The 26,606-nt window shown below is 40.7% G+C and overlaps 1 protein-coding gene across 1 annotated transcript in view; it reads right to left on the minus strand.

Annotated features, from left to right (window-relative positions):
- Positions 1–26,606, minus strand: part of si:dkey-91m11.5 (PH_BCR_vertebrate and RhoGAP_Bcr domain-containing protein) — a 53,667-nt gene that overhangs the window by 12,746 nt on the left and 14,315 nt on the right. Inside the window, exons 2-16 of the mRNA XM_039803849.1 lie at positions 21,198–21,379; positions 17,732–17,836; positions 15,502–15,687; positions 13,595–13,702; positions 13,310–13,370; positions 13,152–13,204; positions 12,914–13,054; positions 6,739–6,860; positions 4,465–4,630; positions 3,538–3,657; positions 3,241–3,316; positions 2,650–2,754; positions 1,742–1,816; positions 1,227–1,324; positions 657–767 (exon numbers count right to left, since the gene is read on the minus strand). Coding sequence (XP_039659783.1) covers positions 657–767; positions 1,227–1,324; positions 1,742–1,816; positions 2,650–2,754; positions 3,241–3,316; positions 3,538–3,657; positions 4,465–4,630; positions 6,739–6,860; positions 12,914–13,054; positions 13,152–13,204; positions 13,310–13,370; positions 13,595–13,702; positions 15,502–15,687; positions 17,732–17,836; positions 21,198–21,379 — 1,709 coding nt within the window. The remainder of the gene's footprint in view (positions 1–656; positions 768–1,226; positions 1,325–1,741; positions 1,817–2,649; positions 2,755–3,240; positions 3,317–3,537; positions 3,658–4,464; positions 4,631–6,738; positions 6,861–12,913; positions 13,055–13,151; positions 13,205–13,309; positions 13,371–13,594; positions 13,703–15,501; positions 15,688–17,731; positions 17,837–21,197; positions 21,380–26,606) is intronic.

Genomic DNA, 26,606 nt, shown 5'->3' on the forward strand with positions numbered 1-26,606 from the left:
AACATGATCAGTGTCTTCACATAGATGAGTATCATTAATCATTAATAATCATATATAAATAAAGGCAAACTGAGCACATTTGTCATTTCAGAAGAGTGTATCAAACTGGTAGCCCTTCGTATGACTCAATACCCATGAAGTAGCTCTCAGTTTCAAAAAGGTTGGTGACCCCTGATCTAGATGAACGGCGCCCACCCTCCCGCCATGTTGCCAGTGCCTGCCATCTGGCGGACGTTTTGCTGGCGAAGGGAGGGTGTTCATCTGATAAATACAACGCAGCTTTTCTATGGTTTTGGAGTGAGCGGTGAGTGACTTTATTGGGGCGAAACCTGAGTTGAGTGCGAAGCGATATTGAGCGGAGCGGCCTGGAACAGTTTTTTTTTTTCTGTGTTTGGAGGGGGGGGGGGGGAACAAACTTGAACTCTCACCGCTCAACATGCTCTGGTTGGCTGATGAGTACAAAATTGCAGGACAGAAATGCCAAACATACGGTGTGTCAGAGGTAGTTCAGAAACAGTGTTAGCATGATGTAGTTTGACCACCAGACACTACTACCACTACTACTACTACTACTACTACTACTACTACTACTACTACTACTACTACTACTGTACATGCAGTTTCTTGATCATTTTTCATCCCTAATATCTCCGTACCTTGATCTGTCCTTTGGCCAGGATCTTGTCTGTGATCTCTCCGTCCTCTTTGCACTTCTCATAGCAGAGCAGCCTCACAGTTTGAGAGCCCTCCAGTTCAATCTCAAACTCCTTGCATGGAAACAGAGCAAAGACATGTTGCACAACAATCCACTTCGATTTCATTAGGGCTGGCCCTTCTTAGCCGATTAGTCGACTGATTTTGAGTTCTTTAGTCGATGGTCATTTTTTCACGCTTTTTCACGCTGAATGATTTATTTCCAAGAAACATGCGAGCACATTTGGTACTTTTGCATGAGTCTTTGTGGAGAAACATAGTCTCACAGATGGTAAATGGACGCCATTTATATTGTGCTATATTACCACTCAAAGCGCACAGATCTGTCAATAAAATCAACTAATCAATCAGTCGACTAAATCAGAAGAGTGTGACAGCCCTACATTTCTTACAGTTTATTATGTGTAGGGGAAACGCAGTCTTTTATTTCCTGTCTTTAAAGACACAGCCACAGTATATACTGAGGCTGGATCTCACCCATTCACTTTCTAAACTCGGATTTGCACTCTCACCTCGTTCCAGTTGGGCTCTGTAGAGTCTCTGTACACACGTGTTTTGGCTTTGTTGACAAAGTAGCCGAAGGAATCCACCTCCAGAGAGCAGTAAAGGTCTAGCGGGCACAAGCACAAGTCGTTTTAAAGGTTGAATCAAAATAAAACTAAAGACCGCTAGTTCAGACATGAAGAAAGAGCAAAGAGGAGCGGAATCCCCACTGGTTGAAACATGCCACTGACTATTGCGTGACTAACTTTAGTAACAGAGAGCACAAAGTAGAGATTGAGCAGGCAGTGATTTGAGAAGCCAAAGACATATTTAAGGCGCCCACCCAGCTGATAGCTGCAGATAGAGAGAGATAGAGGGAGAGAGAGAGAGAGAGAGAGAGAGAGAGAGAGAGAGAGAGAGAGAGAGGGGGGGGGGAGTAGAGGAGTCAGGGCCAACACAAGGGATGATGGGACACCACATGCAACCTGTAGAATAATCAGTGAGATGATTGCTAGTCAAAAACAGGACAATAAAAGCCACTTACTTAAGCTGTGTTTCAGCCCTGATGCAGAGTGGACGATGACATTTAGGAAGCCGTACAAACCGGGAGATTCATCATCTGTGGAGGGCAGCGTTCAGATTACACACATTAAGATAAAATACAAAACTGTAGGTATATTATGTCTTCCTGTCAACCATGCACCTGTTTTTCTTCTCTGTTTTGCCTGTTTACAAAGCATAAAGTATACATTATCATGTATTATACCTTCTTGGGCAACTTCATTCCAACTTAATAGCATTAGTTCTACATTTCTTTTTGGGATTCATGGTCAATAAACCTCGTTTGGATGACATTATACATAATATTGGAGTAAAAAAAAAAAAAAAAGCAGTTCTTTGACTAATGGTTAAGATCAGAGCAACGTTTGTTGATGGATAATCACACGTGTTTTTGTCAAAGTTTAGTCAGGGTACTGTTTTAAAATTCACTTCTTATTTTTTTGGCAGCACATAATCACACCGGTTGTCGTCCTTGGCTTGCCTGTTTCTTTATTTATTTATTTTTATTATTATTTTTTGGGCTTTTCCGCCTTTAATGGGTAGGACAGCTAGGTGAGAAAGGGGAGAGAGAGGGGGAAGACATGCAGGAAATCGTCACAGGTCGGATTCAAACCCTGGATCTCTGCGTTGAAGCATAAACCTCTATGATTATGCGCGCCTGCTCTACCCACTGACCCAACCCGGGCACCTTGGCTTGCCTGTTTGTAAAGCATAAATATAAATGATCAACCAATTCTGGCTTCTAGCCAACGTCATTCAGTTATTTTAGGGCAATTTTGGCCAAAAGAAACTCAAATTTCTCAAAAAGAAAGTTTGAAAACTGGTCAAATTTGAACAGGACAGAAATCACAAAATCTATATTAAACCCTAAAAAGCCACAATGAAACTTACCTTCCTTATTCATGGTCATTGGAATGGTGTGAACAGTCTGGAGTTTCACACATGAGTTAGTGAGCATCTGCAGCTCCAGAGAGGTCAGAGAGAAGCTTTTAAAGCCTGCAGGGTAAATGTAAGTCACACATATGACATTATTATAAACATGACATCATTTAATATATATATAATAATTAGGGGTGGGAATCACAGAGGCCTCACAATACGATGTCATCACAATACTTATGTCACAATACGATATTGTTGCAATTTTAAACATATTGCAATATGCTGCAATTTATTACCTTTTTTTATTACCTTCAAATTTTTCACAATTTCAAATTATATCACCAAAAGGAAACTCTGTCAACATCTGTATTATCAAAAAAAAGATACATTTCTCGTTTGTTCATCTCACTTCAAATTGTATTGCTGCAAAATGGGATCGTCAAGCAGACAAACTGACCGACACATATATAATAATAGATCAATACTTGGCATCTGTGTATCGATACAGTACTGCCACGGAAAATATCGCGATACTATGCTGTATTGATTTTTTCACCCACAACCTATTATTAATATGACATATTATAACTGAAAACTCACACTTCTTCTGCTGCTCGCGAACGATCTCCCTCCACTCGGCCCGTTCATAGTCAGAAGAGATGAGAAAGGTGAAACCCTGAAAGTTAAAAAAAAGAAAAAGAAAAAAAAAGGAAGATATGCTGTATTTTTAATTGAACTCTTATGATTTAATGCTTGTTAACAGCAGATGGCAGCAGAAACCAAATAAAGAAGTTGTTTATTGACAGTACAAGATATTCCCAAAGATATTTTGCATGAATTTTTATACGTGTTTAAATATCCCTCATTTTGGAACCTTATTAAGGACCCCTGAATCACCTTGCCATTTCTGTTGGCCACTCTGAACGCCATGTTGGGGGACATGAGAAGCAGCAGAGACTCTTGTTCTGATAACTTCTTCCTCAGTCGCTCGATCGCCTTGGGTCCTTTGGTGGTTCTCTACAGATGAACAGTACCGGGGTTAATGTGACGCAAGACATGCTATCTAGACATTTGTTCGATACACATGTGCTAATCTTTAAAGTTCCTCATTTTATTTTAGTTTTCAGTTTTGTCTTCAGACTTTGGTACAAAGCTGTCATCAATTCTACAGTGCAGTAGTACACATACAGTACAGGCCAAAAGTTTGGACACACCTTCTCATTCAATGCGTTTTCTTTATTTTCATGACTATTTACATTGTAGATTCTCACTGAATGCATCAAAACTATGAATGAACACATATGGAATTATGTACTTAACAAAAAAGTGTGAAATAACTGAAAACATGTCTTATATTTTAGATTCCTCAAAGTAGCCACCCTTTGCTTTTTTTGATAACTCTGCAAACCCTTGGTGTTCTCTGAATGAGCTCCATGAGGTAGTCACCTGAAATGGTTTTCACTTCACAGGTGTGCTTTGTTAGGGTTAATTAGTGGAATTTTTTCCCTTATTAATAAAAAAACAAAGGGTGGCTACTTTGAGGAATCTAAAATATAAGACATGTTTTCAGTTATTTCACACTTTTTTGTTAAGTACATAATTCCATATGTGTTCATTCATAGTTTTGATGCCTTCAGTGAGAATCTACAATGTAAATAGTCATGAAAATAAAAAGGAAACGCATTGAATGAGAAGGTGTGTCCAAACATTTGGCCTGTACTGTACTTAGAAATCATAAACTACAATTCGGTCATGTTTTCCTTGTATTTTGTGTTGGTGAGGTTTTAATGTGTGTAGGTGTGTTTGCCACGTGTGTGACCTCGCCTTCTCTCTTTGGATCTCGTTCTTGATTTGGGAGATTTTGATCTTAATGGCGTCGATCTCCTCATCCTGGACCAGAGGGATGGGGGTGGACTCGCAGTCCTCGATGGTCTGGAAGGTCAGGTCGGCCAGTGGGATGTACCACTTACAGTCATACTGTTGCCCTTTTCTGTTGGAGGACAAGATGTGTGTTTTATTGTTTCACTTGCTTTTAAAAGGTACTGTAGGTAGGATTGTGAAGATCCAGGACTTAGCCAAAAAATTTGAACATCGACAACTTCTCGGTCCCCTTCCCTCCTTTCCGCTAAAGCCCAAAACGGTGTGTGCATGAGCAGTGATTGACATGCAGTTAGACACTCCCCCTGGCCCTGATTGGTGCATCTGAACAGGGAGCGGTGGATTTTTGCAAATCGCACTACAGGCTGTAGTTGGTGCCAGAGGAGCCAGATTTTTTTTTTTAAATTACCTGCTTCATGTAGTTCTTCTGGAACATAGGGTCAGTTTCAGCAAATATGACAGAAAGTTACTTTTATAAGGCTAACGTGTTATTATTGTTAATATTATAATGACAACATGTCTTCCTCACCCAGTAATTGTCACGTTGTCATGCTTTTTTTACCAGAATGGTTTTTAACAGTAGTGGAATGTCACTAAGTACATTTACTCAAGTACTGTACTTAAGTACAAATTTGAGGTAGTTGTCCTTTACTTGAGTCTTTTCTTTTAATGTCGCTTTCTACTTCTACTCTACTACATTTCAGAGAGAAATATTGTACTTTTTTACTCCACTACATTAATCTGACAGCTTTAGTTACTAGTTACTTTACAAATTAAGGTTTTTGCACACAAAATGCATGTAGTTTATGAAATACGATATTTTATTATAAATTAAACTAGCCAACTATATACAGGCATACAAGTCAAGCTGAAATGATTAGCCGATTAAACCCTTAGATGATTGACAGCAGTGTTTTCTCTATGTTGATTTTGTAGTGGCGGCCTGCCATGGCAACATTTCTGCCACCACGTATCAGAAATAGGGCAGTTGCACAATGTAGACGCGGTTGCCTTTTTAAATTATCCTGCCGACATAATGCACTGCCCATTGCAATTTAACAACAAGTAGAAATATTCAGAGCTTATTGGGCCTGTCCAGTTTAACTCCACATACTGTTGTGTTGATGTACTTTATTGTCATAACGTTCGCTTTCTTCCGAGTCGGGTTGTTGTTCGGACAGACCGGCCCCCACTGCTAAAAAAAAATCCTAAAGGAAACACTGGACAGAACTGTTTGGATCGTTTCCAGTTTCTAACGTGAGGATTTTTCTGCATTGAGTACTTTTACTTATAATGCTATATTTTCATTTTCCTGATGATACTTTCACTTAAAGGTCCAGTGTGTAGGAATTTCTCCCATCTAGCATTGAGATCATATATCGCAATCAACTCACTCGCACCACGCAGTTCAGAGTACGTATTACAGCTACGGTAGCCTTCACGCTTCAAAAAGCCGGTCTCTTGCTCTTTTCAATATCCTTTTTCTTTTTCTGGGCAAAGAAGAAGAAGACTCATATTCCTGAAATTTGGATTTTGAATATGTGTGGTCCTCCATGTTTCCTTCTTCAAACTTGCCGGTGCCGGGAAGCTACGATACCCATTAGCAGCATTAGCAGCGCCTGTGAGTTTATCATGTGACAGCGAAAACACGAAAGGCAGAGCAGTATGTCCTGTATGTCCCTTACCAGCTAACGTATTTCAAGCTGGCGCATGAATATGAAGCGTCTACCCCAGTTCATGCAAATGCAAATGTAAAATTTCAAGCCAGAAGGAATACTTGGAATTGATGGTGGTGGTAAATATTCATGAAAAAGGACAAGTCTGTGAACGGGCAACACAGATTTTGATAATGAACAACTAAACACTTTACATACTGGACCTTTAAGTAACATTTTCAATGCAGGACTTTTACTTGTAACAGAGTATTTTTACAGTGTGGTATTAGTACTTTGACTTAAGTAAAGGATCTGAATACTTCTTCCACTACTGGTTTTTAAGCAGCGTTTAACCAACAGTACGACTAGCCAAAAGCTCGCAAACACATTTAAGAAACTGATGGAAAAAATTATAATCTTTATCTTCCACTGAAACAATGAAGCTGTTCTATTTTGTCTGGGCGGCGTGGCTCCCGTTCCTAAACAGGGTTTGGATTTGAAACGGTGGATCTTCTACAAGCCTGGACCTCTAATAACGTTGGGCTGGACGCCGACCGGGACTCACCCCGCAGCCTGTTTCTTCAGCTTGGTGCACAGCAGCAGGTCGGTGAAAAGGAAGACGTGACGGAGCTTCCTGGAACCTTCGACCAGCTCCACCATGAAGCGATCCCGGAGCAGCTGACGGTTCTGCCAACAGGAAATGAGAAATTACGTCATTACGCTCATAGTAAGTGACTCTTGTTTGCCTCAAATGAACCCAGATACAAATACAGGATGTATGCTTGGAATGATCTTAATTTCTAGTTTGGACTAATAAAACTGTGAGTAAGGATTGAAGCATCATATTAATGAGCATCCGTTACATTCAAGCCATTGCCAAATGAGTTGATAGAAAGCTAGTTAAGCCTATCAGCTCCACAAAACTATCTCTGTATTTCTCAGTTTGGCTGCGTTTACAAAATGTAGCAGTCCGGCGACTTTCGCGCGCAGAAGCTTGAAAGATGCGTTCAACGTCACCGCTGAGAAAGGACAACGGCAGCGTTCAGCTTTAGAGACGAAGAGGACATACAAATTACAAGATAATGACCTCTTCTGAAGAGTCCATCATGTTTTTTTTTTTTTTTTAAATCCTCTGTGTCATCCTTGATTAGACGGGTTAAACGCTACAAGCAACTGTGTGGAGGAGGGGTGGGGGTGGTGCGCGATAACCTAAAGCTGATTCTCCACTGGGCACGTCTGTGCTGCGTTCCGGTTTTGTTCCGTCCTCCGCCACGCGCCATACCACACCGGGAGCGTCTCAGAAGCGGAGCGTCTTGCTGCCGGACTCGCAGATTATATGGTCTCTACAAGTACTTTACAGAACAATCACGTGCTTATTAAGCTAGTATTTAAGGCCTGCTTCATGTGGATGCGCTGACAGTGTTGTTGTCATTACTTAGAATTCCTCATGGGGGCGACAGAAACTACACGCTATAGCTTTAAGCTGCTTTCAACCACTTTTGTACTGCACCGAAAGAAAATAGCTGCACTACTCAGAACTGCTGAAAGTACAGTATCTAATTTAACTTTTACATTGATGCTCAGTTTGAAAGGCTCTAATTTGGGCTTCACAAACAATGGTTTTGAGCTGCTGTTTGCACGTCGTTGTAGTTATTGTACAGCCTGTGGTGTTGCAACTGCTGTCGGATGAATGCGACCAAACCTCATAGAGGAAGTAAACAAAATCATTACAAAAAAAAACAATAAATACAAAACAATAAATCATTTTTGATGAATCAGCAGATCGCCCACTGATGATGCACGTTAGCATCCTCACATTAGCATTTAGTTTAAATCAACACTGTGGTTACAATACAACAGTGGTTCTCAACCTTTTTTGTGCCAGCGCCCCCCTATCCATTATCCAGGTCCCTAACGCCCCCCATCAAATATTATGTAGGCTAAATGCCCCGAATATTAATGATTACGCCCTAATATAGGCCTATTATTGTTGTTACTATTGTTATCAAAAATAATAAAAAAATCAAATCATTGAATGACAATCAACACATGAATAGAAATTATATATATTTACATTTTTTTTAAATATCAAATGCAACCATTTGACATTCAAATTAAATAACAGCAGCCAATCAGAACGACTAGATATGTAACATTCAAACTATAAATAGGTATTATCAAAAGACCTGCTGCATGGTGTGAACCTCAGCACCTTTAGAAGAGGACTATAATTTGAAGTGACCTTGGGTGTCATGAAATTAGCTTTAAATAAAATGTATTATACTTATTATTATTATTGTTATTATTATTACAAACACTAACAGTAGCCAATCAGAAACAGCTAGCAATTTAACAATCAAATATATTTTTCATTCAAATCTAAAATTGAATTGTGCCAACGGAAAACAAGCTGGCACTTATCAAGGGGTAAAAGCAGAAGGAACGCGCGCGCGCGCGCGCACACACACACACACACACGTATTTTGGTGATGACAAACGACTTGAAGAACGACACCTACTGCCGAATGGACATAAGTTTACAACCTTTGAAAGTTAGTGAGAGGCGTTTTTTAATGCTTAGAAGAGTCTAGCTATGTTTGCTATCGCCTGTCTTGGGAGTAAATAGCAGAAAAAAACGTTTGGAGAAGAAACCGCCCCCCACCACATCGCGCGCTGTGTTTTGTGGAGGTGTGAGAGTCCCGTACAGTAAACAGTGACATCACTTCCTCTATCGCTTCCATAAGAAAGTTTTAAAACACCAAATATAAGCCCTGAACTGCCCGCGGGTTTATGGAACAGCTGACTGTTTGCCAAACAACAAAGCACAGTCGATATCTCTCGCACGTCTCTTTTCTTTCTCTCTTTCTCCGTGAAATGAAGCTGCATTCAGGTACAGTAGGAAACACGTTGTATAACAAATCTGACGAAAAACTGTTACTGTGGTGCGCTACATTGGTGGGGGTTAAAGAATACAACAGGACGTCGCAGCGATTGCTTTTTTTCTTTATCTGAACGCAGCTTCACGTAGTAGCTACAGAGCTCATTTAAGACGATACTCTGACGGCCCGTTTCCATGAAGGCAGCACGGTGCGCCAAAACAAAGCTGACAGAAGCACAGAGAAATACCCGTCTGGTTAGTCGCCGTTCGTAAACTGGCAGCTTTTAATGTTGCAGACTACTTATTCTTTAGTAGTTTTTAAGTGTAAACATGTATTGTTATTGTGAATCTTTGGTTTAAACTAGCTTTCAAACAAACGCCCCCCAACGGCACCTCAACGCCCCCCTTTCCAAAATATTGCTTCCAACGCCCCCCATCATCCTCTGAACGCCCCCTGGGGGGCGGTACCGCCCCCGTTGAGAAACACTGCAATACAACCTTACAGAGCCACTAGCGTGGCTGTAGACTCGTGGTCTTGTTCATTTTTGTGTTATCAATCATTGAGCAATACACAAATAATGGATATTTGTGACCGCTAATCGTCGTTGATCCGCCCAGCCTGAGGTTGGAGGCAGATGCGACGACACGAGCTCTTCCTGCAGAAGCGTGCATCCAAGTTTCCGCTCTTCCTTTTGACCTCTGGGCTGAGGCTGTCTACTGTGACACAGCCCATGTGGGACTTTGCCATCCCACACCAACCACAGTTCGACAAAAACAAGGAAATCACTGCAGCATGGCTTTCCTATTCGGTTTTCTGCACACTCCAATTCAGTGCTGGCTGGTTACAGGCCTGACGGTATGGCCCTCAAACATGTTCAGCACTGTCCTGGTTTCAAAAGGAGGCGACAGGGTGACATCCGCTCATTGTTTTGTGACACAAACAGGACCACAAATAGTCAATAATCCAATGGAAAAACAAGAGCTGTAACTGCGCAGTCCTCACACCCTCCTGGCACTGGAATCTGCTTCTGTTTTTATTATGCAGTAATGAGACGATGAGCAGCGAGGCATGTAGGTCAGGTGAACCTAGATAAACTTATGGGTTTAAATGGTCATAGTAATTACAGTCAAATTTAGTCGAGAACTGATTACGTACAACAACAACAACAACAACAACAACTCGTATTTCACACTGATTGTCATGTGCTGGCTTGTTATCTGTCAATCTCCTGGTGGGACTTCAGACTTCCTAAACTATATATACAAAAGAATGTTCCCAAGAGCTTTCTTTGATTGAATATCCCACCCTGGTGGGCAGGTCCAGTTCCCAGAAAAACAGAGGAAGTTTTCAGTCAGTTCATCTGAATCAGAGCCCCGAGGTGCACGTTGCGGGAGGGGGACCGAGGGGTCAGGAAGCCCGGGTAAGTCGGTACACACCCAGCGCAGAAGCCTGGTTAGACAGTTTAGTTGATAAGGGGTGTTGCAGGTCATTTCTGGGAAGCAGAGTTGACACTGCGGCAGGGAAGGATGGGAGTTATCGATAGGTTTTCCTGGTTTGCGACACGGAGACCCCCTTGCCTCCAGTGTTTGCACTGCTTTGTCACGAGCTTCCTCTACGCTCCACTTCCTTCACAACTACAGTGAAGCAGACAGGCTGAGATGAGTCAGCAGCAACCTGACTCACACTCCGGTTTTATTGCAGCTTCCAGACACCTTGTGCTCAGAGTTTTTTTTACCGTCAACAGACAAGACATGACGGAATTTACGTGGGGGCACGTATGAGCCTGAATTCCACAATGCTGCGGTTTTAGTGAAATAATCAAATAAGTTAAAGTGTTCTAAAATTCTGTACAGTACAGATTTTTGGGACAAGTGTTCAGTCAATCAAGAACTTTAGTAACATATTATTCCATATCATGTAGCCTAATTCTCTTTACAAGTTTGATCCACACTAGCGGCATGGCTCCATGTGATGTCAAAGTCGGTCTAAAGGACGATTTATGCTTCTGCGTTAAATCGACGCTGTGGCAACATACAGTACCGGCCAAAAGTTTGGACACACCTTCTCATTCAATGCGTTTCCTTTTTATTTTCATGACTATTTACATTGTAGATTCTCACTGAAGGCATCAAAACTATGAATGAACACATATGGAATTATGTACTTAACAAAAAAGTGTGAAATAACTGAAAACTTGTCTTATATTTTAGATTCTTCAAAGTAGCCACCCTTTGCTTTTTTATTAATAAGGGAAAAACATCCACTAATTAAACCTGACAAAGCACACCTGTGAAGTGAAAACCATTTCAGGTGACTACCTCATGAAGCTCATTGAGAGAACACCAAGGGTTTGCAGAGTTATCAGAAAAAGCAAAGGGTGGCTACTTTGAAGAATCTAAAATATAAGACATGTTTTCAGTTATTTCACACTTTTTTGTTAAGTACATAATTCCATATGTGTTCATTCATAGTTTTGATGCCTTCAGTGCGAATCTACAATGGAAATAGTCATGAAAATAAAGAAACACATTGAATGAGAAGGTGTGTCCAAACTTTTGGCCTGTACTGTACGTAGGTACGTGGAGACATGGACCTTATGCCGGACCCTATGCCAGACCCTACGCCGGACGTACACCTCTCAAAAAATGTAACTACACGTGATGATGATGATGCCGTGGCTTGGTAGGAGAGGGTTAACTTCTCCTGCTCCAGATTTCCCAACGTGGTCAGAAAGCACAGGGGAGACGCTTTGCTTCTCTCACCATGACTCTAGAGTCAGCACTCGCTCTGAAGCTAATCACCGTCACTCTCTCACTCGCTCTACCACACACTCCCCACACACACGCACACATGCCGGCCCTGCTATTCTCTTAGAGAGATCGAAGCACACACCAACGCACAAGTATAAACTTCAGGCCAAAAAAGTCAGAAAGCAATCGTAATTCTTCTAAATGCTGTATAACAAAACATTGTTGCGCATAAAAAGTTAGCAGATCACCAAAAATGGGCCTAAGTTAGTGAAGCATGTACTGGAAAAATATAAAACCATATACGGTAAGCGCAGAAGCAACGCAGGGAGTCAATATTGTGGTGCAAGGCCTCGTCGCTGTGCCACCGCACCAACAAGCTCTACCTACTCTTAATTTGTCATTCTCTTCTACCCAAGCCCTTGGTGAATATCAACTACAACAGCCTGTGCTACATTCAATCAAAATTAATTGATGGAATTTATTTTGTTGAATAACCAGCAAATCTAGTCTCAATTAAGTGCCCGTCTCACTTATCAGAAGTAGTCTAAATGCAGCTGACAATATGGAGGGGATGTTAAAGCCTTGCTGATTTACCTACTAAAAACATATTTCTTCATTTGGTTTTCAGCAGGCCTGAGCACAATTATTTGAAAAGAAATGTGGATTTATTTATCCCTTTGGAGTCACAGAGCTAGAGCTGGGCAATATATCGATATTATATCGATATCGTGATACGAGACTAAATATCGTCTTAGACTTTGGATATCGTAATATGGCTTAAGTGTTGTCTTTTCCTGGTTTTAAAGGCTGCATTACAGTAAAGTGATGTCATTTTCTGAACTTACCAGACTGTTGTAACTGTTCTATTATTTGCCTTTGCCCACTTCGTCGTTATATCCACATTACTGATGATTATTTATCAAAAATCTCATTGTGTAAATATTTTGTTAAAGCACCAATAGTCAACACTACAATATCGTTGCGGTATCGATATCGAGGTATTTGGTCAAAATTATTGTGATATTTGATTTTCTCCACATCGCCCAGCCCTACACAGAGCCATTAGTATATCTCTGAGATCATGAAAAGTGACTCAGCTTTCCACACTGACCTCTCCCTTCTTAACTGTCATGGACTGTCTACGTGGGGTGATCTCTTCATTTATACTGGACAAGAAGTTCTGAGAGATGCGCAGGGCGTCCTGTAACAGCGGATGGTCCGGGTGGCTGGAGGGCGTGTGCTTCAGGAGGTCCTAGAATAGACACAAACGATGACAAATTCAATCCCCAAAAACTCTCTTCATGCAGACAAGATGTGGCTCCAGATTTGTGTTTGGCAGGTTGACTTACATGCAGAACGAGTGTGCTGCGCGTCACTCTGTCCACAGGTTTGTAGAGAAGAGCTGTGGAGGAGGAAGAGTCAGCTCAACAGGCCTAGGCACAGCTCAACTACTTATAGCATTATTGATTATTGTGGAGGATTGCCATTCATTTCACTCAGTACTCACTTTCCAGTGAATTTTTAGCCGACTGGTCTTTGCAGTCCTTTGGGCTTTTGACTTTGAGATTCTGGCAGAAAGATGACAGCAGAGGGCATGGTGAGAAAAAAAATAGCCTCATTAAATCCCTGCCCCACGGCGCAATTAAAACAATCAGCGCCACTATAAGGAGCTGCGTGGCTTTTACACTGTGAGCACCGCTGAAAACTGCCCTGTCATCACTTGTCTCGGGCAGCTGTCCAACATCAAATACTTGCCTGCTGCAGTCCTGCTGTGCGTAGCGTGATTACATACCTCAGATATCTCTGCAAACTGAGCATTTGCCTGGCAGCACTTGTCCGCCATCTCCACAGCAACCTTGTAGTTATCCACAAAGGCCCGGTACACTCCAAGCTGGCTCGCCTACAGGGCACACGTTGAGCAGAGGTTAGATTTATTCCTTTACAGAGAAGATCGATTTTACTCTTCACTGTATGCTGTGCTCAGACATGAGTCAGTATTACAGTATTACATGAGGAATTAATGCAACTGAAGGTGATTCAATGTTTGTTCACGTGTATATACAGTACAGGCCAAAAGTTTGGACACACCTTCTCATTCAATGCGTTTCCTTTTTATTTTCATGACTATTTACATTGTAGATTCTCACTGAAGGCATCAAAACTATGAATGAACACATATGGAATTATGTACTTAACAAAAAAGTGTGAAATAACTGAAAACATGTCTTATATTTTATATGTCTTATATTTTAGATTCTTCAAAGTAGCCACCCTTTGCCTTTTTTATTAATAAGGGAAAAAATTCCACTAATTAACCCTGACAAAGCACACCTATGAAGTGAAAACCATTTCAGGTGACTACCTCATGAAGCTCATTGAGAGAACACCAAGGGTTTGCAGCGCTATCAAAAAAAGCAAAGGGTGGCTACTTTGAGGAATCTAAAATATAAGGCATGTTTTCAGTTATTTCACACTTTTTTGTTAAGTACATAATTCCATAAGTGTTCATTCATAGTTTTGATGCCTTCAGTGAGAATCTACAATGTAAATAGTCATGAAAATAAAGAAACACATTGAATGAGAAGGTGTGTCCAAACCTTTGGCCATTATATATATATATATATATATATATATATATATATATATATATATATATATATATATATATATATATATATATATATATATAATGGAGGTGAGAAAGGGGAGAGAGAGAGGGGGAAGACATGCAGGAAATCATCACAGGTCGTATTCGAACCCTGGACCTCTGCATCGAGGCATAAACCTCCATGTCTGTGTGTCTTTCATCTTTTTCATCCAACAGAAAACACTGAGGTAGCTCTTATTCAGCAACCTCCTATAAAGCGTTTTGTTCTCCTTTACTGCCTGTAATGTGGTGAAGCGAGGCTTTTATCTGGCCAGGGGATGACTCCAGGCAGTCTACTCACATGTGCACTGCAAGATCCACCGAGCATTACTAACAGCCACCTTTTCCCCCTGAAAGTCCCCCTCTTTTTAACCGTCATTAATGATCAAGGCATGACATTTAAGGAGTGCTATAATTAGTTTCTGAACGTTAGTGACGTGACAAATGGTGGTGCGTTTGATCAAAAGCCAACATACAATTTGATGATGTGAGGTTTCATGTTATTTGACATTTGGTCTTCTTATCCAAATAAGGGTTTAAATCAGCAAAAGGGATTGCTTAACCTTATGTGGTAACTACACACTCATACTGCAGTTAAACAACTGCTCAAAGTGTTTCACATCAAACAATTATTGCAACATTTCACTCATATCAGCCCATCAGTTACTTTATTGGCACACATTTTTCTGCTGCGTTCAAGTTAGATGAAAAGAAGAGGAAAAACAGGTTTTTGTTGCTTTGACTCTGAAACATTGTCATGACCTGTTTTCCTCCAAAATCTTGAAGTAAGTCAAACATAAAAATGTTATATTTGGCATTTTTTTTGAGGCATGGTTGATTATATTTATGTTAATATAATTTACACAATATAACCGTATTTCCAACACCAATGGATTACTTGGTACGCTTGTGTTGACACATGTATTCACGACAGAAGGTAGGATATAACATAGGCAAAACTATTTTTCACATATACAACTTGCAGTTACAACATGAACATTTCTGTTTTCTTAGTTTTCCTACTGAAGCTAATACAAATATCATCACCATACCAGCTTCTGGAAGAGGTCGCCCACACACTGCTGGTGGCCCCAGTCCTGGACTCGGGGCAGCAGAGCATCAAAGAAGTCCTTGTGGATCTCATGAAGCTCTGGCACGTTGAAGAAGATGGTCTCTATCTGCTGGATGGTCAGCATTGGTTGGGAAGTTGTGGCTGCGGCCCTCAGAGGCTTCATGGGCTGGATAAATAATCACAGTCCATATGAAGGCAAGAGTTACTGAATCTACTGTAAAAAAATAATAGTTCATTCAGGCTTATATTCAACAGAAAACCTGTGCCAGTAAGAAGAAATAATAGCACAGTTTAATTAAAAAATTTGTATTATCTATATATAATAATATGTACAGTACAGGCCAAAAGTTAGATATTAACACACCTTCTCATTCAATGTGTTTCTTTATTTTCATGACTATTTACATTGTAGATTCTCACTGAAGGCATCAAAACTATGAATGAACACATATGGAATTATGTACTTAACAAAAAAGTGCGAAATAACTGAAAACATGTCTTATATTTTAGATTCCTCAAAGTAGCCACCCTTTGCTTTTTTTGATAACTCTGCAAACCCTTGGTGTTCTCTCAATGAGCTTCATGAGGTAGTCACCTGAAATAGTTTTCACTTCACAGGTGTGCTTTGTCAGGGTTAATTAGTGGAATCTTTTCCTTTATTAATAAAAAAAGCAAAGGGTGGCTACTTTGAAGAATCTAAAATATAAGACATGTTTTCAGTTATTTCACACTTTTTTGTTAAGTACATAATTCCATATGTGTTCATTCATAGTTTTGATGCCTTCAGTGAGAATCTACAATGTAAATAGTCATGAAAATAAAAAGGAAACGCATTGAATGAGAAGGTGTGTCCAAACTTTTGGCCTGTACTGTATATTATATATGTTTTTGTAAAAAGAAGCCTTTTCACAAACACAACAAGGGTCAAAAGACACATATTTAGAGTCTAGGAGATCTGCTAAAACAAGCTAAATTGCATTATGCCATAAGCACATTTACTTTTTTTGTAAATTGACAATATCTGTGTGTGAATGTAACAAGTAAGTCAGCCTTACTCAGAGCAGCGGCCACTGTAACCACAAGTGGCAATTACAGGATAACACTAAATGCAAAAATGTAGTGCAACACTCTGTAGCACTAGCAGACAGGAATCTGTGAACTGACTCGGTAATGTCAACTAACACCAACAGTAACTAACATGGCATTATCTAGCTGAAGTTTGTTAACATTAGCTAACATCATTTATCGTGTATTAAATTGAGCAAGGGTATGTTTTTATGACCTGTTAAATCATTTTTTATATTTGTGAGAGGAAGAATGTGTTATTTCTTCTTTCAAAAGTTTGTTTCACAAACTGCCTCAGTAATGTCAGTTACACAGTAATAGCTATAAAAAAGTTAGCGTAGCTTAGCATAAGCTACATCTTACCAGACCAAGGCTGTAGCCAGAAAACAATTTAGCAAGGGCGTGTTATGAATTACACTTTCGTTTTTAAGAGGATAACAAGTTTTTTGTTCTTTTAAAAGGTCCCATGACATGGTGCTCTTTGGATGCTTTTATATAGACCAATATAGTGGCCTTGACCAACTGCCACGTTTCTTGTTTGAAAGCCATGATGTCTCTCTCTCTCTCTCTCATGGGTGGGCCAAATTCTCTGGGCGGGCAAAGCAGAGAAAGGGGAGGTAACCTTGCTCCTTATGACCTCATAAGGAGAAGATTCCAGATCGGCCCATCTGAGCTTTCATTTTCTCAAAGGCAGAGCAGGATACCCAGGGCTCGGTTTACACCTATCACAATTTCTAGCCACTGGGGGACCATAGGCAGACTGGGGGAACTCATATTAATGTTAAAAAAACTCATAAAGTGAACTTTTCATGCCATGGGAACTTTAAGAGTTAGACCCAGTAATGCCATTTACACGGCAATAGCTAGCATTACCTGCTAACTACATTAGCTAACTTTAGCCGCCATGAATCTAACAAATTTAACCTTTTATTTGTAAGAAGAATGTGTCTTCTTTCAAAAAATTATAATAATGCTTTAAATGCATATATATATATATATATATATATATATATATATATATATATATATATATATATATATATATATATATATATATATATATATATATATATATATATATGTTTGTGTGTGTGTGTGTGTGTGTGTGTGTGTGTGTGTGTGTGTGTGTTATAAGTTAGACATACTATCAGGAGGGCCTCCAGGTGGCTGAGATAAGTCTCCTCACTGGCCAGGATTCCTGACAGAACCCACTTTCTCATCTCCAGCCCCTTCTCCTGATCCAACTCCACCTGACACAAACATGGTGGAGACAGAAAAGTATTTTCAAACATGAAGAGAAGATATTCTCCACCACAAGAGGCTCATGATGAAGATATGATACGCAAACTGTAAATGGGTTTGATCTTTAACATACCACCCACACACCTCTGCAAACCCCTGGCTGCAGATATTGTTGTTGTGGGATTACTGACAGACCAGATTTGATTAAACTCTGTAGGAGTTTTACATTCCACGACGCCTGCTCCAGAGACTCCTAGCATCTCATGTGTTTCTAGTCCAGGAGTTGTTATTCCCAACAGGTCAAAGCCATCAGTCATCCTGGTGCGGGCTATCATGTCAGTAAGCAGCTCACTGGAGCATTGAGAGAGGCTGTATCAAGCTATGCCATTATATTAGCAAGTTTATTTATTTATTTATTTTAAAAGCTGCACACTGACTAAGCCCCCCCACACCCTCCATCATGATTTAGGCTTTGAAGATCACCAAGTGTACACATCAGAGGATAGGAACACCACAGATAGGACAGGAACTGGGCAGAGGGGGAGGGGAGCTGGGTCTCTTTTAAACATCTGCTCGCCCACATGTTTGCTGAGCTTTTATGGAGTTTGTCAGCAATGCCCTGCTTCATACTGAAAAGCACTCCCATCATGTGTATGCTATTGTTGGCTTCTGGACGCCTCAGCGGATTGAATGCCTGAAGGGCACTTCTTCTGTAGCTTTCTAATGGGTAACATCACTGATTTTACACATGAAGTCCAGTTTACTCGTGATACAGAGCACTACTCAGCCTGTGAAAAAAGTTGTGTAATGTCACCAAAGTCCGAGAAAAGAACCCAGATGATGTCGTCATTTGAGGAAGTGTAATACTAAATCACCAAAGTGACAATTTAGAGGAAATTGGAATTATTTTCTCTGCTTTGCATAGTATTTACTTGTTCAGGCATAGGATTCAACCCAGGAAACGTCTAGTCACATGTCAGCCTCTTTAAAAGTGATTTAGTTTTACACTTATACAGCATTTCTTTAATAATATTATTAATTTTGAAAGATTTGTGTAATTACTAAACAATCCTCCTGTCAGATACTGCAGGAGATCTAGTGGTTTGTTTAATAGCCCTTAACATAGAGGGAAAGCTGTTTTTTTTAGTGCAAACTGACAAAAATACAGATTTGAGAGTATTTGAGTGTCTCCAGCATGTTTCTCACGTTTATGCACATGCAGCAACACCACATAGGAGTAAAAAAACAAGAAGCAATATCCTCTTAGCAACAGGAAGAAAGAGGTTCATGGGAAATGATGGCGTAATTCAGTGAAACATTTCAGAAGCACCAAAACTGGCATGGGAGAATTTAGTGCGATTTATTTAAAAGAATTATATTAAGCAATACAAATAACCTGAAATTAACTTGTGGGCTTTAACAAATGATCTGCTGTCCTTTTGAGGGAGAATGTTGGGATTGATTTGGTACTTTTACACTAAATACACTAGGGCTGTTGGAACGAATTCCGAAAGTCGAATAGAATTCGAATAGTAAAAAAATCAATACTATTCGAATGCTGAAATTACTATTCAAATGTGATTTATTTAAATTTTTTTATAAATAGGTTGGCTAATGTTAGCTAATCTCCTTCTTCTCATGTCACGTCTGATGAACAATAAGTTACGAGAGTGACAAAAACAAGGCATTGTGAGCTAACGTTACGTACCAAGCAACGTTAGTACAGGGGGGAGTGACAGGCTGCGGGTGAAAATCGGAAGAATGGTGGGAAATAGTTTTAACATGACTTTAAAAATCGGCATCCACCGAGCCAAAAATGCTTATGTTATCAATAGTTAGCTCATTCTGGTTTCCTAAGTGTGTCTCGAGTTATAGGAGCTTAGCTGGGAGCTTCATGGAGACAGCTCAAGATATATAAATGTTAGCTGCCTTACAGCTGTCAGGCCGGTTACACACTGCACGCGTCTCGCGAGCGTGGCGTTTCTGTTGCGGTAAGTGGGCTGTCTGTGTAGCTGTAAAGAGCCTACAGCCTATCTGATGTTGGACCGTCACTCACGTTGTTATCGTAGCCTATCCTACTACCCTTTATATATAGCATACTGATTTGATTAAAGCAAGACAACATCGGCAGTATTGACTGCAAAATATGTTACCGAATAGTTCGTTCTGTATGACCAGTGCAACATTTGAAAATATTTTCTCTGAAATTTTGTATTACATTTATATCTACTTTGATGTCAAAACCTAGACTTTCAAACATCAAGATGTCATTTATTAATATGCATTCGTGTCTAAATGACATATAAACATATTTTCCTATTCTATTTTGCCTGGAAACGCTTCCAACACGCTCGCGTCTCGCGTGAAAAATAGGCGTCGGTTCTATTTCTAGCAGGCACGCGTCTCAGGCGCGTCTCACGCCGGCAGTGTGTAAGCTCTAACCTGTTAACATGGGAGCCGAAATATAAACGGACACGCCATGCGGCTGACACGCTTGCGCGACGCGTGCAGTGTGTAACCGGCCTCAGAGTTAGCTCAGACTTCATATATTACCTTCTAACAGCTGGATTCTCAGTAACGTGTCAATCTGCAAGAAACAGATTGCTTTTAAATCACTAAAATAGTTGTGACAGCACCGCTTGGCTTAGTTATTAATGCCGTTATCATCGTGGCTAACACTATGTTACTTAGTTTATGACAAATCGTTTTGGCTGTGCTTTCTAACATGATGTCATTGTGCTAACCGAGCACCGTCAGCCTTTACAACGGAGCTGCTTCACTACGCTTGTTAGATAATGTTTCATTCCAGAGTCCTCTGTTGATTTGTGTTTGTCGCTGTGTGTTCGTGGTGGAATATAATGTAAACAGAGAGCGGCGTGTCGGAAATGCAATGCGCCATAACATAGATCCCCTTCAAGGCCAGGCTGATGTTGGAAGTCCCTCTAGTGGACAGAACGTGTAACAACATGCTTATAGTGGCACTGACAAAGCATAAGCCTGAGTAGTGTAGTACATATTTATAACAGGCTTCATATGAGCATTAAATATTTGAATATTATTTGAATATTCAAAAAATAACAAATTGAATTTGAATGGTATTATAGAGTAAGACTGAAAGCTCTAAAATACACAGACAGCAGAAGACGCAAAGCCAGGCAACTTTTCATCATGGAATGAGAAGCCACAGCTGCTGACAGTGTTGCATAGTGCGTGGAGAGAGGAAAGCGAAGGACAAAGCAGTAGCCGGGGAACAACAGCAGAGCAGCCAGAGGAAGATGAGGGAGAGAGCAGCAGCAGCAGCACTGCGAGCTGAGAGACACAGTTAACGTGTCAGAGATATTGGGGTGGGAGTTGACCCAGTAACATTACCGACAGCGTGGACTCCAGGGAGCCGGAGGACCGGGTGTCTCGGCTGCTCCGGCTGTGAGAGCAGAGTCGTGGCGAGGGGGACGGGGACCCGGTGAAGGAAAGTGGGTCGTGGCGAGGCTGGTGCTCGTCTGGGTGCTCCAGGTCGTAGCCGTAAGACGGAAGGGTCTCGTTGTAGGGAGCCTCTGTGGGAAACAAAGGACAACAGTCACATGGGGTGTCATTAAATTGTTAAGCCGTGTAGTAAACACGGAGAGACGTCATGGGTAATGCAGCAAACTGAAACATCATTCTTCTTTTGGTATTCTAATACAGTGGTAAACAAAGCTATTTAGGAACTGATTGAAACATATTGAAATTCATTGTTAATGCCTTCATCATTTCAGTTGATATGACTGGTGCAGTGCCTGTTTAAAGTGCTTGGCCTGTGGAATTGTGGCTTGTAGCTTTCTCCAGAACCATTTTACCCCAAAATAATTTCAATAAGGCCCACAATGCAACTCAACTGTATACTACTGACTTGTGCACTTCTCCTTCAGAGAAAAACATTGTACTACTACGTTTACCTGACAGAGAATTGTTACTGGTTACGTTGGAGATTCCGATTTTACTCACAAAATATAACAATTAAAATATGATGCATTATTATTCATTAAACTATCCAGCATTATATCAGAGTTGAAAGCTCCGCGAACAGGCGTTAAGTCAATTGAAGTACCTAGTGCCGATAATGCCTCTCTGTCACTCTTCGCTTGAAGTTAGAGTTTAGATTCTCTGCCCGAGCCCGAACTAGTCAACTTTAGCATGGGCGTATTCAATTACGCTGAGCACTGTACCAGCCACTGAGAGTGAAAGGAACGCGGGCGGGGTAAGTGGGGGGTGGGGGGTGGGGGGGGGCCTACAGTTCATTTTTGCCCCAGGGGCCCCAAGTGTGTTAATCGAGCCATGACTGGATCACGTGAAATTTTAAGTCGTTTCCGTTTTTTTGTCCATCAGCTGTCTGTTAAGCCTAAAAAAAATTAAATAAAATGTAATTGAATTCTTCTCAGATTGAGAAAGGACATACATGTCTAATGAAAGCTGAAACGCCAGTACTGTCAGTTGGCAATAAACCCTAAGCAGCGTGCTGTCTTTTACTGACATTTGTCTTTATATCAAATCCTCTTTTAACCTTTATAAACCTGTGACCGACACAAATCTACCACACAGCCTAGCCAGCCACCGAGGGCTCATGCCAGGCAAGTGGATAAGCCTGGGAAACTGCAGGGGCAACACGTGGGCTCTGCTCATGCCAGCCTTGTTGTACAGTGTGTCTCCTTCAGGATCAGAGAGAATCTGAAAGGGCCCTGCTGTAACTCGGTATAATATTTACTTTGCGAGTCTCAGAATAAAAGAGGTCTCAAAGCTCAGAAAGCAGCACAGTTCTTCCTGAAAATAAGAACAATGGGCAGAAAAGATGTTCATTCTGGGATTAGAAACCCACACGTTTTACAACATCAGTATCTGTCAGAAACAAGTGTAACAAGTCAGAAATACCGGTTGTGCTCGTCATCCCTGTAATGTCAGACTTTTTAGGACACCCTGAAGATGAGGATCAACAGGCTCTGTATCCTGTAATTACTGTCAGCCACCCCCGACTCACCAGCACTTATCATCAGTATCATCATTATCGTCGGCAAGGATGTGGCAGATGCAGAATAGCTATCGCCAACAGTGCTAATACAAAATAAGGCAGTCATGGGATGTCAGCAGGGCTTTAAATTAAGTTTTTTGATCACCAGCCAACATGGCTAGTCGATTTTTAAAGTTACCAGCCAATCAGATTTTCCACTAGCCACATGTTTTTTTGTTTTTTTCCTAACTTAACATTCCGTTCGCCTTCTCCGTTTCAGTGTAGCTCGCAATCGATACCACACACGCTAGGCACTTAGCCAACGGTTGTACGACACGTCAGGACATGGTGTTGATGGGAAATGTAGGATTAGTACTACAAGCAGTGTAATAACTTTACAATGTTACTAGCCAAAGTTTATTTTTGCCAGCATTTGGCAGGTTGGCGGGTGTCAATGTAAAGCCCTGGATGTAAGGTATGTTAAGAAGAGGCTACAAAACTGGTTCACTTCAGCTGGAAAACAGGAAAGAGAGGATTCTGGAAACTGGGGGAGGATAAACCCGAGGCACCCTGGAGAGGCCTGGGAAGACAGGCGGACTGACAGGATGACATCCACAGAGGCCGTGACAAAAGGGCTCAAACAAACACAGCGGACCCAGCAGAGAGGCAGAGAGCTGCACTGACCGACTTGACGAAGAGGCTACTGCAGGCCTTCAGAGCACAGGGGAAGTCCATGTGAAAGGCCACTGTGTGTTCCAGTGAGATTATACATCAGCCCCGGCACTGGATGAATAACACATCCTCTCTCAGGCAGCAGCCTCAGACCCACAAATTGATATTAAATTCACCAAAGAAACAACAAACACTAGCAAACTTGCAAACATAAATCGGCTTGGGTTATTGCCTACGCATTTTAAAACCTTGGAGAGTAACTATTGTTCTACTCCAGGGTCGTCATTTTGAGACATCAGAGTCCATTTTTTTGTCCAGTCGTGCTTCTTGTAGTCTCCGTTTGTGTGTCAGTCTAATGGGAACATTTTTAAATGCGCAGGGCTCGTTTGGCTTTGAAAGGGGACATCACAATGGATTCTCAGTGAGCAACAATGTTCTGGTGATCACAAGGACCGCTACTGAGGAAGTGTCCAGGCAGGTCTGCCCGGAAAATTCAGCTATTCATCTGCTTCAGAGCGGAAACAGGCTTTCTGCACAAGGTCATCATTTCACAAACAGCTCCCTCTCCCACTCCTAACGCACGCACACACACACACACACACACACACACACACACACACACACACACACACACACACACACACACACACACACACACACACACACACACACACACACACACACACACACACACACACACACACACACACAGCTAACGGTCACAGCTATCATATTTACATTCTAGCTAACATTGATGCCTTTTGCAACTAAAGACTACACGTTCAGACATACAGCATATGGACACTATTTCTAAGAAACCATTGTAAGTCAAAATTAAAATCTATTTTACTTCTCGCTTGATTTCCCCCCCCACCCACTTGTTTCTGCGTTACCTGTTCTCATGTCCTTTGTTTGTCCTGATTGTAAAACAGTGTGGAACCTCTTTAACAAGAGCTGAACAAATAAACCGAAACAGGGAGACACACACAGTGCTCTTTTAAAACCCTCAAACAACCTGCAAAACCCCTGTACAGTTGTTACACAGTAAAAGAACTTATACAGATTTAAAGGCTAATACAATATTAATATTTCAGAGTTTAAAAGAGCTACTTATATGGTACTGATCTGGAAACGTGTGTCAACAGCAACGATAAATAAGAACGCAAACACTACACAAATTTTGAAAAGTTGATGTATACAAAAATTTGACACAAAAGTAAAACAATAATGTTTTGAATCTGAACTATAATACACCGTTACCATATACTAACCACCAACCACACTCCTTTACATTTTTGGAGCATTTAAAAATCCCAAAAGTTACATTTAATTTATTAATTGAACTGTTAAATTGCTGTTAAAGTTTCTGCAAGTTTGATCTCCCAATATTATGGTCTAAAGGTTTCTTTAACCCCTTTTAATGCTAGGTATGGAATTCTAAAATACTAAGTCCTTTTAATTTATTTAGTTTCTTTGGACTAAAAGCAGTCAAATTTGAAATTTTGTAATTATATACACACACACACACACACACACACACACACACACACACACACACACACACACACACACACACACGTATATATGTATACCACAATGTCTTATTTATTTATCGACCACCAACACATAAGTTGATGTGATAAGTTGAATCACCAGAAGCCTCACGATATGATATCATCACGATACTTATGTCACAATACGATATTATTGTGATTTTAAACATGTCAATATTCTGCGATGTATTTCAATTCATTACCTTTTTTCCAACATCAAATTTTTCCCAATTTCAAATGATGTCCCCAAAAAGGAAACTTTGTCAACATCTGTTCGATCTAAAAAGGATACATTTCCCTGTTTGTTCATCTCACTTCAATTTTACTGCTGCGATACTATGCTATATTTCCCCCGCCCCTATTGGCTCTGCGGATATGTCAGGCTCTATTATATCATCACTCCTTGATCAGCTCACTTATTCTGTCAGTCTAGTGGAAATAATGCTCCGTAACACAGTGTTGATACTAGAGGCCGTGGATCAGAAGTCACAGTGAAGAGACAATGTTGTTTTCATGTTTCCACTTTGCACTAACTAGGGCTGGGAAGAGTTCAAAAAATTTTGATACCGATAACAGTACTCATACCACAAATTTAATACTTGGTTCCTGGACGATACTTTGTTTACAGAAATAAATTACAATACAACACATTACGGAACAAATCTTTTTTCAGCTCATATTATGCTTTTTGGCTTTTCCTCTTTCCTTTATTGTGTTATATATCTTTTTTGTGCACGTTATAGGTTTACAAAGTGAAAAAGCTCAAAGTCCATCCCAAAGGGACTTACCATCTCCAACAGAAAACACTGTTCACCAACTGCTCCAAACAGCTCTGTTGTAGTCCAGCCTTTACTTCAGAGACAAACGTGGGTCACTTTGTAACACAGCTCGCCTAGCTGCTAGCGTGGCACTCCCTCATGCTCTGCAACTGACAAGATAGCAGTAGCCTACTTAAAGCGTATGTGAGACTCCCAACAAAGATGGTACAGAAGTGAGATGTCTCACTCTGTAGTTAAAACTCAGCTCAACACACAGGGTGAAAAGAGGAGCTGCAGCAATGTGCAGTACAACAAATATATGGTGTTTTCTGAAAATTAAACCACATAAACCTATTCTGGTACAACCTCTAAATACAATTATAAACCTGAAAATGAGCATGATATGAGCACTTTAAGTGACACCTGCCTCTACGACGTGTAACGTTAGACAAGCAATCACCAGCATTATCAGATCTTGGTACAAGCATGCTGCATGCTTATTGGCTCACTGACGCTGATGAGTATTACTCCTAAGGTATTCAAATTTGGTATTGAATGACGAGGCATTTTTTCGATACTCGATAATATGGGGGCAATTTGGTCGGTGTCTATCGAAGTTCGGAACCCAGCCCTAGCAGTAACTGATAAGTGATCATTAAAAAAATATAAAGTCACACACAGGAGCCATCCTTTCTGTTCTACAGTATGTCCTCCCTGTCCCATACCCAACCTGCTGCAGCTTAAAATGGTTTTAACTGTGCAATAGAGCTGTAATAAATACATTCTAATAACATTACATAAGATTGCAGAGCCCGAC

The sequence above is a fragment of the Perca fluviatilis genome, chromosome 6 (genome assembly GCF_010015445.1).
Source record: "Perca fluviatilis chromosome 6, GENO_Pfluv_1.0, whole genome shotgun sequence".
Classification (NCBI taxonomy): Eukaryota; Metazoa; Chordata; class Actinopteri; order Perciformes; family Percidae; genus Perca; species Perca fluviatilis.